This window comes from Melanaphis sacchari, unplaced genomic scaffold, assembly GCF_002803265.2.
Source record: "Melanaphis sacchari strain LSU unplaced genomic scaffold, SCAv2.0 Contig9_pilon_pilon, whole genome shotgun sequence".
NCBI classification, from domain to species: Eukaryota; Metazoa; Arthropoda; class Insecta; order Hemiptera; family Aphididae; genus Melanaphis; species Melanaphis sacchari.
Window position 1 is genome coordinate 1,773,315 of NW_020271711.1, and position 17,695 is coordinate 1,791,009.

General features: G+C 23.6%; 2 protein-coding genes across 2 annotated transcripts; one reads left to right on the forward strand and one right to left on the reverse strand.

Moving 5' to 3' along the window:
* Nucleotides 1-1,823: 1,823 nt before the first annotated feature.
* Nucleotides 1,824-13,772, forward strand: LOC112603243 (tyrosine-protein phosphatase non-receptor type 4). Its single transcript, XM_025351737.1, has 18 exons — nucleotides 1,824-2,219; nucleotides 7,004-7,187; nucleotides 7,284-7,412; nucleotides 7,494-7,536; nucleotides 7,736-7,903; nucleotides 7,972-8,092; nucleotides 8,156-8,243; nucleotides 8,307-8,459; nucleotides 8,541-8,800; nucleotides 9,022-9,192; nucleotides 9,659-9,803; nucleotides 10,126-10,293; nucleotides 10,439-10,559; nucleotides 11,373-11,633; nucleotides 11,774-11,887; nucleotides 11,958-12,193; nucleotides 12,699-12,983; nucleotides 13,184-13,772. The coding sequence occupies exons 2-18, from the start codon at nucleotides 7,035-7,037 to the stop codon at nucleotides 13,268-13,270; spliced, it is 2,703 nt and encodes a 900-aa protein (XP_025207522.1). The 5' UTR covers nucleotides 1,824-2,219; nucleotides 7,004-7,034; the 3' UTR covers nucleotides 13,271-13,772.
* A 1,254-nt stretch (nucleotides 13,773-15,026) lies between these two features.
* Nucleotides 15,027-17,595, reverse strand: LOC112603202 (ATP synthase subunit e, mitochondrial). The gene is made up of 3 exons (XM_025351682.1): nucleotides 17,416-17,595; nucleotides 15,681-15,837; nucleotides 15,027-15,269 (listed from the first exon to the last, which is right to left on the reverse strand). Exons 1-3 carry the CDS (start codon nucleotides 17,461-17,463, stop codon nucleotides 15,217-15,219), a joined length of 258 nt encoding a protein of 85 aa, XP_025207467.1. The 5' UTR covers nucleotides 17,464-17,595; the 3' UTR covers nucleotides 15,027-15,216.
* Nucleotides 17,596-17,695: the final 100 nt, after the last annotated feature.

Sequence of the window (17,695 nt, forward strand, 5' to 3'; positions counted from 1 at the left end):
GAACCGTTCGGCGTTCTATGATAATGTTTACATCACCCATTGCACAAGCAAGTACAAAATTATTTTTTATTAATATTTACTTGAAGATAAGTTATTTTTTATGCAATTGAACAAATTTGATTCGTAAATAAATGATACCGGTTTAGTATGATAGGTACCTATTAATATTTTTTATTCTACGTATACAGTTTAAATATTATATTAATAATCTATTAAGTTAGACATGAGCAATAAAAAGGTAAATCTAACGAATTTCTCTTTCCTGTTCTTATTATGTATCTGTTTATAGATATAAACATACATGGTAGAGGGGATAAGGGCACTAAAAATAATTTTTGGCATCGGGTACTAATAACCCTAGGCACGGTACTGCATTAAAACCATTATTACCAATAAAGCTATACAATTTAAAATGAATAATTAATATTTCTTTCTATATATACTATACATATACAAGCTTAGAAAAATATTATGAGTGGGCTAATTTAATCTAACCATAGATTAAATGCTGACATTTAGCATTGAATTTCTGCACTATTAAAGCGTGTCTCAAACTTGACAAACGTGCAAGTTCCTCATATTAGGCTTGTTTTTCATTGTTTTAAATAAGTAGGACGGAAAAAAGATTTGACACAATGTCTACAACAGTCTTACAAATAAAAAATTCAATTTATTGGGTACATAAAAAGCTTACCTACTAAATACTAAAACGGAATAGGCACCTATTTGATTTTAGGATCGGAAAATAAAATTAGATTCACAGACAATAATCTATTTTTCCAAATTGCAGTTTCCATCGTATCTAATGGTTTATTAGGATTATATTTAGAACAATAATTAACATTTTTTCGATAACCAAGTGCCAGTTAACTTGTATATCTACTTATAACTCATAATCGTATACCGTATACCAATACCAATCGTCCGAATTTTGAATTTTATACGTCGAGAGACCGAGATAATATATTTTGCTCCAATCGAGAAATCAAAAAACATAATAACGATAAACGATAATAATTTCAAGAAAATGCTGTTTTATTTCGTGTAAGAAAAATATTTTCAAAGACATTAATAGATTTGAAAATAATGAACGTTGTACAATAAAACAACCGTCCCGTATAGATTCAGAAAAATGCATAAATAACAATTTAACATCTATCATCCGTCTAAATTAGACAAGTCACAACGATGTCATTAATGTATTTTTAATATTTAATAATTATAATATTAAAATATTAATTAATATTATCATCATGACATCATCCGTCAGTCACTCAGCAGTCGTCACGGAATCATAGTTAAATTATTGTACATTATTATATATATATATATATATATATATATATATATATATATATTATTCATAAATCATAATATAATTATTATTATTATAATGTCATTTTACATGATGCTGACGTGCAGTGTTACACTGTCGCAGACGCCAGACGGAAATCTACAGAATTGTAACAGTATTACAATAATAATTGTTATCGTATACACTACGCCGTCCGCAAGATGACACAATGACTAATGCAGTGTCACTGCCGTACCGTGCCAAAATGTCACCGTAATAATGTGACCTATCGCCAACAAAACAAACAAGACGACAAAGCGACGAACAGTCAAATGTGCGCCGTCGACCAAACGGCCAAACGCGCAATCCACGGCAGTTCCCCGGTCGATCAACTGCTAACGCCCCGTTTTGTCGACCATATTTTATTTTTTTTTCATTTTTGCTGAAATAAATAAAAAATCATTATTTAGATAACGACGCGAATGATGTGATATAAATTATTATTATTATTATTATTATTATTATTTGTTTACAATTACTGAATTACAATCGTTTTTGATTTGTATAGGATTAGGATTTTTTCCTACTACTATTATTATTATTATTATTATTATTATTACTATTATTATTAATTAATTATTCATTCGTGAGGTTACGGTAGTACGGTTCCTCGCAAATTTCATATGACCAGTGCAACACAATAGCTAGTGATCGAACTACGATTTTCACCGCTTAACAATGCATTTGATATGCTGCTTCTCTACGAATATACTGTCCGTTGCTTTTTGCACAAACTACTAAATCGTAACGCATTCAATACATTAAGACTGCCTTTGAAAAGTTCGACATCACAGCATCTGCATACAGCCATGATCTCAGAGCATTGTACGTTCATCAGTCAAGAACCAACGGCGATATATCTGTGGTTAGTTGTAAACAATATTATTATTTGTAGACGTATAATTTTTTCCAAAACTTTTATTTAAGTATTCAATAATATGCTAATAATATTTTCATACCTTAAGATTTATGAATTACTTAAGGATTTTTATGTGAGCATTTCAAAAGACTATTGTCGGGTTGCACCAAAAAATTGATTAATTTAATGGACACATTTAGATTAATTAACCTAGACTATTGATTCATTATGTATAACGATGTATAGTGATTATTTATGCAACTCGGCTTAAGAATCTATGATCATTACTGTTATAATAGTATTCAAAATAAATTTATTAAATTTAATTTTAATGGTTTATCAATAAAATTAAAATTTTAATACTTTAATATTCAAGAATATTTTATGAAAATTATCTTATGTTAAATTAATTTTTTTATACTATAATTTTTTATGTTATGGTGTAGATAAATAAAATTACCATTATAATTGTCATTCATATAATCAGTATTACCTAAGCCATATTTATATAATCAAATGAAATATTCGTAACATGTATAACATACACTTCAACTATTAAAATTCAAGTGTATGAGTTATAACTTAATAGTTTTAATCGCTGTAGAAGATTATAGAATAAATGTTTTGATTTTAAATTTTTAAATTATGATAAATATTGAAATCTTATTCATAAACTAATTGCATCAAAAATATAGACCAATAAATAGTAGTAAAAGATGTTTTTTATTATGGCATACTGGTAATATTATTTTAAAGGTGTAATGATTGCTAAAACTAGCTATAGGATTGAGTGATACTATTTATTATAATACTATTTATGTGTGATATATGTTTACATTAATTATAGTACGATGCTTTTATCAGTTTTTTAATTTAAATTTACATATAAAAAGATTCTCTAAGATAGTCTATAGCCATTATTATTACTTATTTGAAATGTTAGTATAATTTAATTATAACTATTGTAATATATGTATAGCGGTAAGTAAATTTATTTTGTTTTTAACATTATTCCATTTTTTGGAGATAAACAAAAATATTATTAACTCATTTTTATTCAATTATTATTTACTAATTATAACTATGTTGTTAACTTGATAAACATATAAAAAATTTCATAAGATATTAACACCATCTTATAAAATTTGTTTAAAAAATTTTAAATTTTATTATGATATATACAAATTATATTGACTCTTACTACACCTATTTTATATTTTTGCTAAGAGAAAATGTTCATGTTATTATTTTTCTACAAACTAATTAGGTTTTTAATATAATATCAACTCGTGTGATAATATTTAAATGTTATGAATTTACAATTTTATTATAGAAAATGTGGATTAAAAATGTATAAACTAATAAAAAAAATGTAACTAACATTGTTTTGGTAAAATTAAACATGTATTTCAAACATTGCTAGTGCTTTAAGTCTCGAATCCTAGTCAAGGCATATCTATAAACTTCATCATTATTTACAAAATATATAAATTTAAATATGTTCTTTAAGTGTTATTATTATAATAACATATATTTTTTTGATCGTAAGCTTATATTATTAACAATTAGCACAAAAATATTTTTTGTGAGAAATTACAGTTATATTTTTATTCTATTTTATATCTAAGAAATTTTCAAGGGTAAAATTGAAAATAGTGAACTGATATAAATATTTGACTATCAGTTTTACAATAACATATTTTTATGCTATCACATTTTTAAGTTTATAAATAAGTTCAAAGAGTTTTATATAATTCAATAAATTTAAAATTAAACTTAGATGTTGAAATAAATAATTTTTTTTTAAATTTGAGAATTAATTTTTTTTTATAAAATTTTTTAAAATAAAATATAGGCAATTGAAAGTTTACACTCGGTAATTTTTAATTAAATTGTTTTTGCGTAATAGATCAAAATATAAGATATCTGATTTATAGTTTTAATTATATTTTAAAACAATTATAAACTACTATCTCTCATTAAGCAATTTTAAACAATTTGAGACAAATTATATCTATTATACAGAAATTCTTGGGTTTGGCATTTCTTTTATTTTACATAACACTAAAATAAAGATTCTAGTGCCTTCCATTTACAATTTCTGATTGGAATGACCTTATTGTGAAAAATTTTATCGAATATTTGTCATGAACATCTTTACCAGTATTGTCTTATTGTTGATGATAAGCCATCACAATATTTTAGTAATATTTATAATTTAATTTATGAATTCAATAATTATATGTTGTTATTATTATATAATATATACATGTATATAAGTTATAAAATGTATTATTCAAGTATTTAAGTATAAATAAAGTAATATAATTATGGTAAAATTTAATGTTACAACATAACGTATTAACTAAAATTATTATAACACATTACATTTAAATAAGTTCATATTAGTATAATTTACTAGATGTGTATTACTCAGAAAATACAAATATTTGTTCCGCTTACCTGTTGAAGTTTTGGAGTTAAGTTAGGAATTTATCAATTTTAAATTGCCAAGGCAGATTTTCAATTGTCTATTCAAAATGTACCTAAACATTGTTACAAATTGATAATCCTTGAGTTAAAAAAATATTTTAAGTTTAAAAATGATAATTGCTATTGAATAACTATTTATTATTGATTATTAATACTTTAGTATAAAATTAGAGTATTGATTTTGTTGCGATTTGGTAAGCTAAATCATAATACATTTTTAAATTTAAAAAATGTTTAGTTTAAGAATATTTTTTATATTTTTGAATTTCAAATTTAATAATTACAAAATTCCTTATATATATTTTTACCCCCATTATGATATATCAAAAACATATATTATAATATTATATCTTATACTGTTTTTATGGTAATTATAATTCCAAAAATATTAGGGGTCTTAAAACTTTTCATCTTTCCATTATTTCCATTAATTATTAATAACTAGGCTTGCCAGATTTTAAAATCACTAACTGGGACATCGTATTAAAAAATAACCATTTTTTTTTTTTTTAGTATGTTAGTATAATTATATGGACATAATAAACAGATTATAAACAGAGTAACATAATAATACGATAATCATGTAATAATGTAATGATATTATGTATAATATTATTCCATGTTTCGATTTTAAATAATATAATGCTAACTGGTGCACCGGGACATGCTGTTAAAACTGGGACTAATGGCAAGCCTATTAATAACTAAACTATATATAATGATATTTTCAAAAAACTTTATTAAGTTTTGAATATTTAATATTTATACCATTAAATTTATTGTGTGTCATATTTTATTGATATTAACTTAATAGTTAAGTTGATAAAATTAAAATAATATCTTATGTAATTTAATTTTACATGTATGTATTATTTTTTTATTATTATTGATAATTTTAAGATAAACTATGATAAATGTTATCTGGATTTCTAGTTTGATAGTATATAATTTTTTTGTCAATAATAATAACTTTAACTTATTATAATATTACCAATGAACATTATTCAATATTCTTAGATATTCTCTTTGAGAATCATTTTTGAAAGAATATTATGATTTATCAATGAATTTAAGTTTAAAACTTTCATTACAATGATTTGTACAATGGCAAAGTACTCTCAAAAACTATTATATTGCAGAGTGAATTTCTTAGTTTTTTAAGTATGAATTATTTAAAGAAAAAAGTAATATTTTTAGGTAATATGATCAATAGTATTTTTTTAAAGTAAAATCATATTCATTTCTCTCTATTTCACTTGATTTATTCCAATTTTCACCATGATTTTTGGGCATAAAATTCTAAAAAATTAAGGTAGAGTTATGTATAGGAATATACTGATCTCTTATAAATATTTGTGTTTTTATTAGTTTATTTCTATTTTAAAAATGTTTAATACTATAAGGATATAAGTATTAATGTTTTAGTTAAACTTAAGCTATCTGTGTTTACCTAATTACATACCCTATTTGCTAAGTAGACCACTTTTTATAAAGGGCATATAAACCAAGTTCCAAAACATCTTGGTAACATTGATGACTAAATTACATGAAAAGAGTAATTATAAATTTATTTATTGTTTTATTTATAAAAATGTAACTATTGATAGACAAATATATTCTGCAATAATATACTCGTAATAAAATAGCTTACATATTATTTAAAGTTGGGAGCAAAATTAATGAAAGCTGATTGTCATACAAGCCAAATGGTAAATTTGCAATAGTGTTTATCAAAGAACTGGTTGTTATAATATATCAAATCTCTCTCTATTGTATCAAAATTAATATGAAGAACAGATTGGTATTTTAAAATATCAGCATGAAATTTAATTCTTATTGTGTATAATATATAATTTGTACCTATGGTGTGCACATGGTCGATGAGTAAAATGTTGAATATCACTTCTTGCTATAATAGTGGATTTAAAAAACAGGTCATGGGCAAGTTTCCAATTAAGATTATTATTCTTTAAATTAATTCAATATAGCCTATATGTTGATAATTTTTAAATAAACAGATTAATATTTTAAAAGCTATACAAATATTATTTTTAATCCATACTAAATAGAAAAATTAATCTTATTAATAAATTATATAGCATTTATCTAGTTTTATGAGCTAAATTATTTTCATTTTATAACATTTAATAAAATGTAACAAAAATATGAAATTTAACTTAAAGGACAATGTACTATTGTTAATGTCTTGAAAGCTTTTGATTCAGATTCATATAAATAATTCTTAAACTTTTATATCATAAATTTATGTATTAATATAATTTAAATTATGTTTTTAGAAAATTTCTTATGGATTACTTATGACGTATAATGATAGAAGGTGTGTCAAGAAGAACCTTAGCAGGATCGAGTGGCACATACAATGTTCGTGCTACCGAATTGGCTGTAGACAGAGGTCGTTTAAAGTCGATCAATGCTACTGTTGTATTTCTTGATGACACTCAGCATTGTTTTAAACTTGATGTAAGTTTAGTATTTAGTAGAGTTTTTCAATTTCAACAGTTGTATTAACAATTTTTAATCACATTATTATTTATATTAATAAAATAAAATAATTAGAAACGAGCTAAAGGTGAAGCATTACTAGAAGCAGTATTTCAACACTTAGAATTAATTGAAAAAGATTATTTTGGCTTACAATTCACTGAAAATGGGCTAACTCCATCTGTGTCAAATACAGATGTTATAGTATGTTTATTATTATTATTATTATTATTATATAGATTAACCTAAGATTATGACTAACATTTTCTTTTTTAATATCTTTAGAGATGGCTGAATCCAAAAAAAAGTATTAAAAAACAAATGAGAGGTAATTTATTATTAATATTTAACAGACAATTTATAATTTTTTTTATACATAATTTAAGCAGTTGTCTAAAAAACAACATGAATATAATAGTTTTAATTTATAAATTATAAAATAAATAAAGAAGCATATTATTTAATTACAATTATTTATATTATGATATAATTTTAATTATTTTTTATTGTATTATTTAAAATTTCAGGAGGATTTTTTTATTTTTGTGTAAAATTTTATGTGTCTGATCCAAGTAAACTCCAAGAAGAATACACTCGATATCATTTGTATTTACAATTACGAAAAGATATTTTACATGGAAAACTTCTTGTGTCTCCAAGTACTGCATGTCTTCTTGCCAGTTATACCGTTCAATGTAATTTATAATTTAAAAAAATACAATAATTTAAAAGATATAAACAAAATATAAATTTAATGTTTTAGCTGAACTTGGAGATTATCATCCCGAAGAACATAAGCCTGGATATATATCTGGTATGGTTCTTATTCCTGGTCAAACAGAACAATTGGAAAATCAAATTTCTGAATTACATAAATTACACAAGTAAATAATTTATAAATATCTAATAACAAATATAAGTGTATTTTAAAATTTTTTAATTAATAGGGGTCAATCTCCCGCTGATGCTGAATTTAATTTCTTGGACCATGGAAAGAGATTAGATATGTATGGTGTTGATTTACATAAAGCAAAAGTAGGTATTTTTAATCATAAACTTAAATAAAATTAAAAATTATTTTTTTTTGTTGAATACTAGGATTCTTCTGATAAAGAATTAGATATTGGAGTTACATGTAATGGTTTAGTTGTGTTCCAAAATAATATTCGTATCAATACTTTATCATGGGCAAAAATAGTAAAAATATCATTTAAGCGAAGACATTTTTTTGTTCAACTTCGAAGAGAAATGGTAAAAAAATTATGCATTAAACTTTTTATATAAATACCATGTATATTTTATGTTTGAGTTTAAAAATTCAATTATTTACAGTCTGAAAATTATGATACAGTATTGGGCTTTAACATGATGACATATCGTTCATCTAAACATTTATGGAAATCTTGTGTTGAACATCATTCATTTTTCCGGCTAAATCAACCTATTTGCCCATCAAATAATAGAGGATTTAGAAGATTGTTGCCAGGTCCGTTTCTTCTAGGTTCACGATTTTCATATTCTGGACGAACTGAGATACAAACAATAGAAGAGAGTCGTATGTCTCAACCACGACCTCACCGAACATTTCTTAGGTAATAATTGTTTTATAAATATTTCATAATTTTAACAATAATAATTTATATTAGTAAACTTGTAAAATAGCTATTTTTTTGGCATTGTATTTTACTATTTAATAGTATTTGGCTTTGAAATTTTTGTAAAAATAATAATTCAATTTGTACTTGATAATTCATTTAAAAAAATTTTGAATTTTAAAATTATACAGCCTCATATACTAAATTATTGTCTTTAGATTCAAAAGTAAGTACTGCTCTAAACAACCAGTTAACAACAATACTGAAAATAAAAGTTCAAAATCAATTCTCAAATCATCTGCTAAGGGGTCACATGACAATAAAGTTAAGTCGGTTGATAAAGAACCAAGACCTGCTTGGGGTCCAAATTCATCGCTTGTATCAGATGAGTAAGTGATTTATAACTTAAGGAAAATGTCAGTTTCACTGTTACCAAATTTTGTATGGAAGAAACCTTAAATTATTCTTCTAATTTAAAAATTATATTTTAAAGCCATTTCTATACATATTAAAAAAATATTTTACAAAAAGATTATTCTATAAATCAATTAAACGCCTAATTTTAGTTTTTTATTTTCAACGAATTGAAATAATTAATTTAAAATATGATCTAATTAGTTAAATTTAAATTAGAATGACCGATCTACATTCTGTATAACTTTAAAATGTCAGATTTTTGCTGTATTATAATATAACTACATCTTTCTATAATAAAGTGTTTGATATATTTAAAAACCTTATCTAATAATATTGTCTAGGGTTTTTCCTAATGCAATTTAATCACAAATGCTTCCATTCTTTGTAATGTAATTAAATAAATTATAACATTAATTCTATTTATTTATGGTTTTTTAGTGAAGGTGGATTTATATCTTCGGCTGTTCGCCCAAGTAGTAGTAGTAGTGGAGCTGGATTAGCTGCAACTGGCCGAAATTATGTCGATGATGATATTTCAAGTAGTATTTATGATATCCCAGCTTATGATACAGAATCTTCTTTGGTAATATTTTATAATTATTTTATAGCATATTATAGTGCCTAATTGCCTAAATTAATAAATAAACTAGTTATTAATTACATTGATTATTTCAATAAACGATAATTTAATATATTTGTACTGAAAGACGTATTTTCATTAAATTATTTTGATTTAATAAATTTTTGTTTAATGTACATTTAGTTCTTAATACTAATTTTATGTACTATGATCAATTTCTCAATTTATAATATTGCTGTGGTTATTGATTATTTCATATTCAACACTAAAATTCTATACAAATAAACTAGAAAATTATTTTTAATGTGGTATACATTTTTTACAGGGCTGTGAAAATAATGTTGTTTGCATTCATATGAATGCTGATGAGGAAGGGCGATTTGGATTTAATGTAAGGGGTGGTTCAGATTTAGGATTACCAATTGTTGTGTCTAGAGTTGTCCCTAACACAGCAGCTTATCGATCACAACCTAAACTTTGCGAAGGTGATCAGGTTAGTTATACATTTTTCTTATATTCTTAGAATTTTAAACCTTGATTAATTTGCTAATTTAAGATCTAAGTATAATTTTTCTAAATTATTTATACTTAATATACATTATTTGAATGCAAATTATTAACAATATCGAATCATTTAGGTTTTAATGATAAATGGCCAAGAAGTCAGTGAGATGGTTCATGATGATGTAGTTAATTTAATTAGAGCAGCTAGAGATGTTGAACATGATGGAAAATTAGTTTTAACAGTTCAACAAAAAGGTAAAAATCATAAGAAATAATTTAGATAATATATTTATAAAATAATTTTTTTTATCTTTAATAATAAGAAAAAAATGTATCAAACTATTATATACCTAATATAGAAGAAAATAATTTGTTTTTTTTTAATTCAATTTTCAAAGTTCTATGAAAAGTGATATTTAAATTGTTCGATATTTAATACATTTTTAAATATAAATATCAGATAATGTTTATCTTACTAAGTGAGCAATTACTGTTGTATTTGAAATATTGTTCTAAATAAAATAAATTGTCCATTATATCAGTGTTAATGCTGTTTAACAATTTATAAAAATAGTTTTAAAGGTTTATTTATTTGCAGGAATTGTTATTAAGATATGTCATGAATTAAAATTAAAATTATAAGTTTGGATAGCTAAAATAAGACATAAATCACAATAAGGATAAAAATAATGTATTAAAAATATATTTAATAATACATTTGTATTTATCCCTGTACTTGAAAATTATGTTATTATTTTATATGAAATAACTATGTTTATTTTTTTGTAAAATTAATAATAAATTTACTTTATAAAGATATGTTATTACTCTAAATTTTGGTAACCATGTCATTAAATATTAAGATATAAAAGCAAACAGTTATTATAATAATTTACTTAAGTGTACAAATTTTAAAATAATTTTAAATTTTAATTTAGTCATTAAATATTACTTTGTAGTATTTGCAACCTAAATTATTTTATATTAATTCAACTTTTTCATGAACTCTTTATATATACTTTAAAATGTAGAAAAATCAATGTTTCTATGATAAGTTATAATTTATAGGTGATGACGATGACGATGACGATGATTGTTTGAAAGAAAAAGAAGAAGAACCTTTATTTCAGTATATACCAGAATCTCCTCCAAGTAATATGTCATCTGATCCATTGGTTCAATCTATATTACTGCTTGGAGATGGTTTAGCAAGTGGATCTTTACTAACACAATTTGAACAACTATATAGGCATAAACCAGAAACTTCAATGGATAGTGCTAGAACCACTCAAAATATACATAAAAATAGATATCGTGATATAGCTCCCTGTAAGAAATTTGATGAAACTTCTTTAGTATATACATATATCTAAAGAAAAAAAATTATTAATATATTGTTATATAAAAAACGTATAATTTCAAACAAATCGTGTTTATTAATTCTAAATATTTTTTTGAATATTATTCAGATGATATAACTCGATATATTATCAAAAATCAAGATCATGATTATATTAATGCCAACTATATAAATATGGAAATACCAGGTTCAGGAATTATTAACAGATACATAGCAACACAAGGTTAGTAAATACATATTAAATTTAGAAGTAATTTCTTATTTAAGTTTACACTAGTTTTTTTTTTTTATAGGACCACTTCAAACAACAATAAGTGATTTCTGGAATATGGTATTAGAATCCCGTAGTACCTTAATTGTTATGGTTACTGCGCTTGTTGAAAAAGGTCGTCAAAAATGTGCTAAATACTGGCCGCCAATCAATGAAACATTAGAAGTTAACAGCAATATAACATTAAAATTGGTGTCTGAAGAAACTGATACTTCTAACATTATTGTTTATCGACAAATAGAGTTAACTGAAACAAGCGTAAGTATTCATTAAAAGACATCTTAATCGCATTTTTCGTTCGTTTTACAATAGGTATAACAGTATAATAGCTAATTTTTTACCAATAGTTCACCTTAAGTTCTATTAGTTTAAGTATTAAAGTGAATTAATATATTATTGAATAAAAACTAAATTGGATTTATTTTTATGAATTTGAATATATTTGAATTTTTTAAATCAAATCACAGAAAACATTTTGTCTTGCATTTATGTGTTTTTTCCAATTTCTAATTTACATATTAATTTTAAGTTAAATGTGTATACATGTATCTAATACAAGTAATTAATTGTATTCGTCATCATTTATCAATATACTATATAACATAATTCACATTAAAGACGATCTGTACTCCCTTAAATGGATAAATACTAAATAGCTTAAAAATAAGACTTATATATGTAAAAATATTGGAAAATTCTAAGTTTAAATATTTTATTTTTTGACATAAGATGTACATAGTTAATTTAAAAATATATTTTACAGACTAATGAAACTAGATCTGTTACACAACTTCAATATAGTTTATGGCCTGATCACGGTGTACCAGACGATTCAGATCGCTTGTTAAATTTAGTAGGAGCTGTTCGTAAAGAACGTGCAGGTGTTGTTGAACCTGTTGTTATACATTGTTCAGCTGGAATTGGACGTACAGGAGTGATAATTTTACTAGAGACTGCATTATGTTTAATAGAAGCAGGTCAACCTGTTTATCCACTTGAAATTGTCCGACAAATGCGAGATCAACGAGCTATGATGGTACAAACTTCAGTAAGTACACTTAAAATAAAATATTTATATACATTAAATTTGGATGCATTTTAATCATTTTTTACAAGAAAGTATCTGTGTGATATTTCACACATTATATAATAATTTAAAATATATGTTATTATGATTTTGAAATAGTGCATTTGGTTTATTCTTACATTATTAATAATACCTGCGTAAATAAACATTTTTTTTTTTAGAATCAATATAAATTTGTTTGCAGTTGCATACATTATGCATTTACACAGGGTATTGTTAAACCATTGCCGGAATATAGTCAACAATAAAATAATCTGTTCTCTGGTAAATGCAATTATTCCTCAAACAACATATTTATTTATTTATTTATATACTTTTTTCTTTTTCGACATTGAAACACCAGAAAAATGAAAAATTTAATATTGTATCAACATTATTTATTGTGTACCATGACTTAACTTCATACAAGCATCAAAAATTTTTCTTATTTGATTTATTATTTATTATTTCTTATTGAATTAACCATTTTTTTTTTCCTTTATTTAATTCTTAATTTATACATTTGCCTTTTACTAACTTCATGTATTGCCTTAATTCTATTTGTTTTTATAAATGTATTATTGTACTCCTAATATGTATGTAATTCATTTGCCCTGTATGTGTTTTTATAAATTCTTTGTTTGTGATTATAAACTAATTAAAGAAAGTACATTGATTTTAGTGTCAATGAAATAAAAATGTTTCTATTATAATGTTGTAACTTATAGATTTTAAAATTATTTCCAGAGATATATAATGTTTATAACTAAGTACATATTATATTATAATTTTAAAGTGATGTTTTAAAGTATTAATATGTATACACTTAATTCATATTACCACTATTTAGCAAATTTAGATATCTGTGTTAAAATTTTAAATTAACAATAAATATTGAATTGTATTCCACCTTAAATACTAAAGAAATTAAATTATACTAAACTTTTAAAGAACTATTATACATCAATTAAATCAAACATTTATATTATTTAAGTATTAAATGATTTAAATGTAACTATTAAATAAAAAGTATTTCAATATCAATAAATGTATTTAATTAATTTGTTTGTTATTACAAAATCATTTTAAATGATCATATGTATTAATCTTAACAGGTATTAATCTATACAGCATTCTGTTGCAGCTATCAACTCATAGATGAAACATTTAAAAATTCGAGTTGAATAATTAAAAATGATTTTCATTAGTTTGTGTTGCTTGGCTAAGATGTTATCATACTTTAAATGAACAATTTTCACTTATGAATAAGAAATAATTAAAAGTACACATTTATTAAAACTGAAAATATCTGTAATAATAAATTAATATTGAAATTTATAAATATTAGTAATAAACTTTTAATAATTATATTCTAGTATCTTTGAATAGCTTATTAATGGCAATTATTTTTTATAATTAATGTTAGTGTATTTTACAGTTATGACAAAGGATGCAAAATAGACTTCATATAATCATAACTTTTTTTTATTATTATTATTATTATTTATAAGGTTTATACGATCTGTTCCTTTAGGGACAATAAGAATATGTGATATCAGAAGATGTTAACATGAATACGTGATGGGAGGAGTCACCCAGTGGTTACACTACTGGGTATATGATTATGAAAAAAAAAAAAAAAATTATCATAATCATAACTAAATAAAATAATTTATAAAAGTATTTTATGCATTACTTTTAGACCATTCAATAATCTAGTATTTAGCAATTCCGTTTTCTTTTATTCATTGCTTTACTATAAATTGGTATTAAAAAAATTTTAAATTAAGGTTAAAAAGCACCACTTGAAATAAAAATCAATAATTTTTTTAAACCATTCCCATTAAAAAATCAATTTTATAAAATAAAAACAATCACATAATATGTTTTTATGCAAACCTTCATTAATCTGGAAATCCTGTGTTTGATAGCCGATTATTTAAAACTTATAAATTCATAAATGGTATATACGTGTATAATGTAATGAATACTCAATAAAACAATTATAGGTTCTAAGAAACCATGTATTTTTTTTAATAGTGTATTTTACGGTACAAATTTCTTACACGATTAAATTTCATCTGCACATTAAAGTAATTTATGAGTGGTGTAAATAACTACAATTGGAAACATAAAAATGTTTACTATAAGATACAGAACATATCAATAAGACAACATTTTATTAATTAAAATCTAAATGCCTGCCATTTGTTTTTTATGCAACAGTCTTCGGTGGGTTGAATATGACGTCCAAATTCTTGATTTCCTCTGAAACAATTAATATTACAAATAAATAACACTGTTTATTGAAAGCTTTATTTAAGAGTACATAATAGTATGTAGGTGGGAGTATCACTAATCACTCATAAAAAGAACACTAACTGTTAAGAATGCAATTTAAAAATATGGCATCTATTAAATACAAGAAAAATTATTAGATATTTATAGAATCGAGAGAAATAAGATGGCTTTGTTGAATTACTCTAGTAAATTGCAGAACAAAAATATAATAGACTAGGTTGGAAGTATCAATTATATTTATTCCCACAGGGAACACAAAATTAAGATCATGTTAACTAAACTGAATTATATCACTGAACCAGAAATTATTTAGTTAGATTTAACACTAATAATTTTGTTTATAACCTATTTTGTTAGCTAGTATTAACTAATAATTACGTTCAGCAAATTTCTTCTTTTCTTCTGCAATCTTCGATTCTCTTTCAGCAATCTTTTGATGGCGAGATTCCTTTGTTCTATCTTCTTTCTTTTGAAGATAACTGTGTCTAGTAGCTCCATAGGTTACACCTAATAATAGGAAGCTCCATCGACCAAACTGAATAACAATAAATATAATTAGTATCTAATTTTTAAAGCACATATACTCATACACATATAAAAATATATTAACAACTGAAGCTCTAACACTTAGTAAAACTAGGTTTTACTATTTGAATAATAAATAAAAAATTGTATACAGTATTTTTTTTGCACAAAATATGTTATTGTGACAATGTTTATTATAAAGTATACTTAATACAAATGATTCGATTTACTTTCAGTGAAGAAAAAAGTTTTTTCATATTCAAGAACAATGTTATGTTATATAAGCAAACCTAAAGTTGTTTCTCAACTTTAATAATTGGGTAGGCAAGAATTTTTGAGAGGTGATCACTGTGTGAAATAAATTAGCGAAAAATGAAAGTGTCTTTAATCAATATACTTTGTAATATTACTACATTGAATGTGAATATTTTTAAAATTAATTTTCTAAATAATACTTTTTATAAGTAATTCAAATAAATATCAGTAATTTTTTTTAATAATTTACTGTTTAAATAAGATATGTATGTTTATAAACAAATATCTAACTAAGTAATATATTAAGGATCAATCAAATTTGTAGAATTTGTAAATCCTAGATAATAAGTATTTTTTTTTTTATGTTTGTTAGTTATTTGAAATGAAATTAATAACACATATTTTCCCCTTTACTTCCAAGTATTAGGAATATAATTATTGTTTAATGTTAAGCTGCATTAATCTATTTTACTAAGATCTAAAGCATAATAATGTATTCAATTTAAATGAAATTTTTATTTCAAATACTTAGATACTCTCTATTTGCCATTAATATTTATTATTATTTAGGTAAAGTTCATTAAATTTTATTTAATAATTTATAAAATTTCTTTAATGACCTTCAATTGACATTTAAATTGTTGTTTATACATATGTATATAAATAAATAAAACATAAATATTTTAAAAGTAATTAAATCCCTATTTACATTAAATTTTTGAATTTAATAAAGTGATCTACATTTAGGTATTATTAACAATATGAATTAAACCACTATTCATACCCAATAGTATCTCAGCATAAGAGATTTATAATATGACCTATATAACATTAATAACGATACATAAATGTTATAACAAAAATGATGATATAGTACAATATGTATTATCGTTTAATATTCAGCAATCAATATTAAGAACCTTTTAGAGCAAACCAATTTTTAAGTTCTGATAATACCTATCTGCATATCAAAAACATACACCTAAATATTGGCAATTTTTTCAACTTTCTAATGTAGATTACACAGAAATATCATATCAGATTAATCTTAATAGTACATATCAATTGCATCTAATAAAATACGGAAATTGATATTAATAAACACGTTTCCGTGTGAAATGATCAAAAGAAAAATGTAAGCATTTTTATCTCTGTAGATCTAATGGGAATGGGTTTTTACAATTAATTGCGAGAAGATAATTTGAATTCTTAAAAACAGAGCATGTAACTTTTAACAACACGCCTAGAGTAGATTCAATGATTGAAATGGCAAACCGCATATTTTCGAGCGTAGTGAAAAATGGTTTGACTAAAAAAAAAAAAAATCACTTACCCTGATAAGTGGCGATACGTTGACTGGTGCTTTAAAGTCTCTCGGCATTTTGGCGATTAGAGGGATGAAGTTTGCGTTCAAAAGTCAACAACCTTTTCTGCGTATGCAAAATAAATTTTTGAGTATCTCGAGTAAAAGCGATTTGGGTGTAAGTCTGGCGCCTGGCTATGAAAAAATTAAAATGTTATTGCACTAGAATCTGATAGTGGGGAAGAGATTTTCTTTCGGTCGTACCAACCCAACGGTCAGATGTTATCGTACACGGTACACGGTATTATGT

What these genes read in the sequence shown, in the direction of transcription:
- LOC112603202 (XM_025351682.1), bottom strand. Translation starts at nt 17,463, where the DNA reads ATGCCGAGAGACTTTAAAGCACCAGTCAACGTATCGCCACTTATCAGG. An exon ending in ACGTATCGCCACTTATCAGG is followed by an intron (nt 15,838 to 17,415) that starts GTAAGTGATTTT and finishes ATTGTTATTCAG; the next exon opens with TTTGGTCGATGGAGCTTCCT. An exon ending in AAAGAAGAAATTTGCTGAAC is followed by an intron (nt 15,270 to 15,680) that starts GTAATTATTAGT and finishes TAATTGTTTCAG; the next exon opens with AGGAAATCAAGAATTTGGAC.
- LOC112603243 (XM_025351737.1), top strand. Translation starts at nt 7,035, where the DNA reads ATGATAGAAGGTGTGTCAAGAAGAACCTTAGCAGGATCGAGTGGCACA. An exon ending in TTGATTTACATAAAGCAAAA is followed by an intron (nt 8,244 to 8,306) that starts GTAGGTATTTTT and finishes GTTGAATACTAG; the next exon opens with GATTCTTCTGATAAAGAATT. An exon ending in CCTCACCGAACATTTCTTAG is followed by an intron (nt 8,801 to 9,021) that starts GTAATAATTGTT and finishes TATTGTCTTTAG; the next exon opens with ATTCAAAAGTAAGTACTGCT.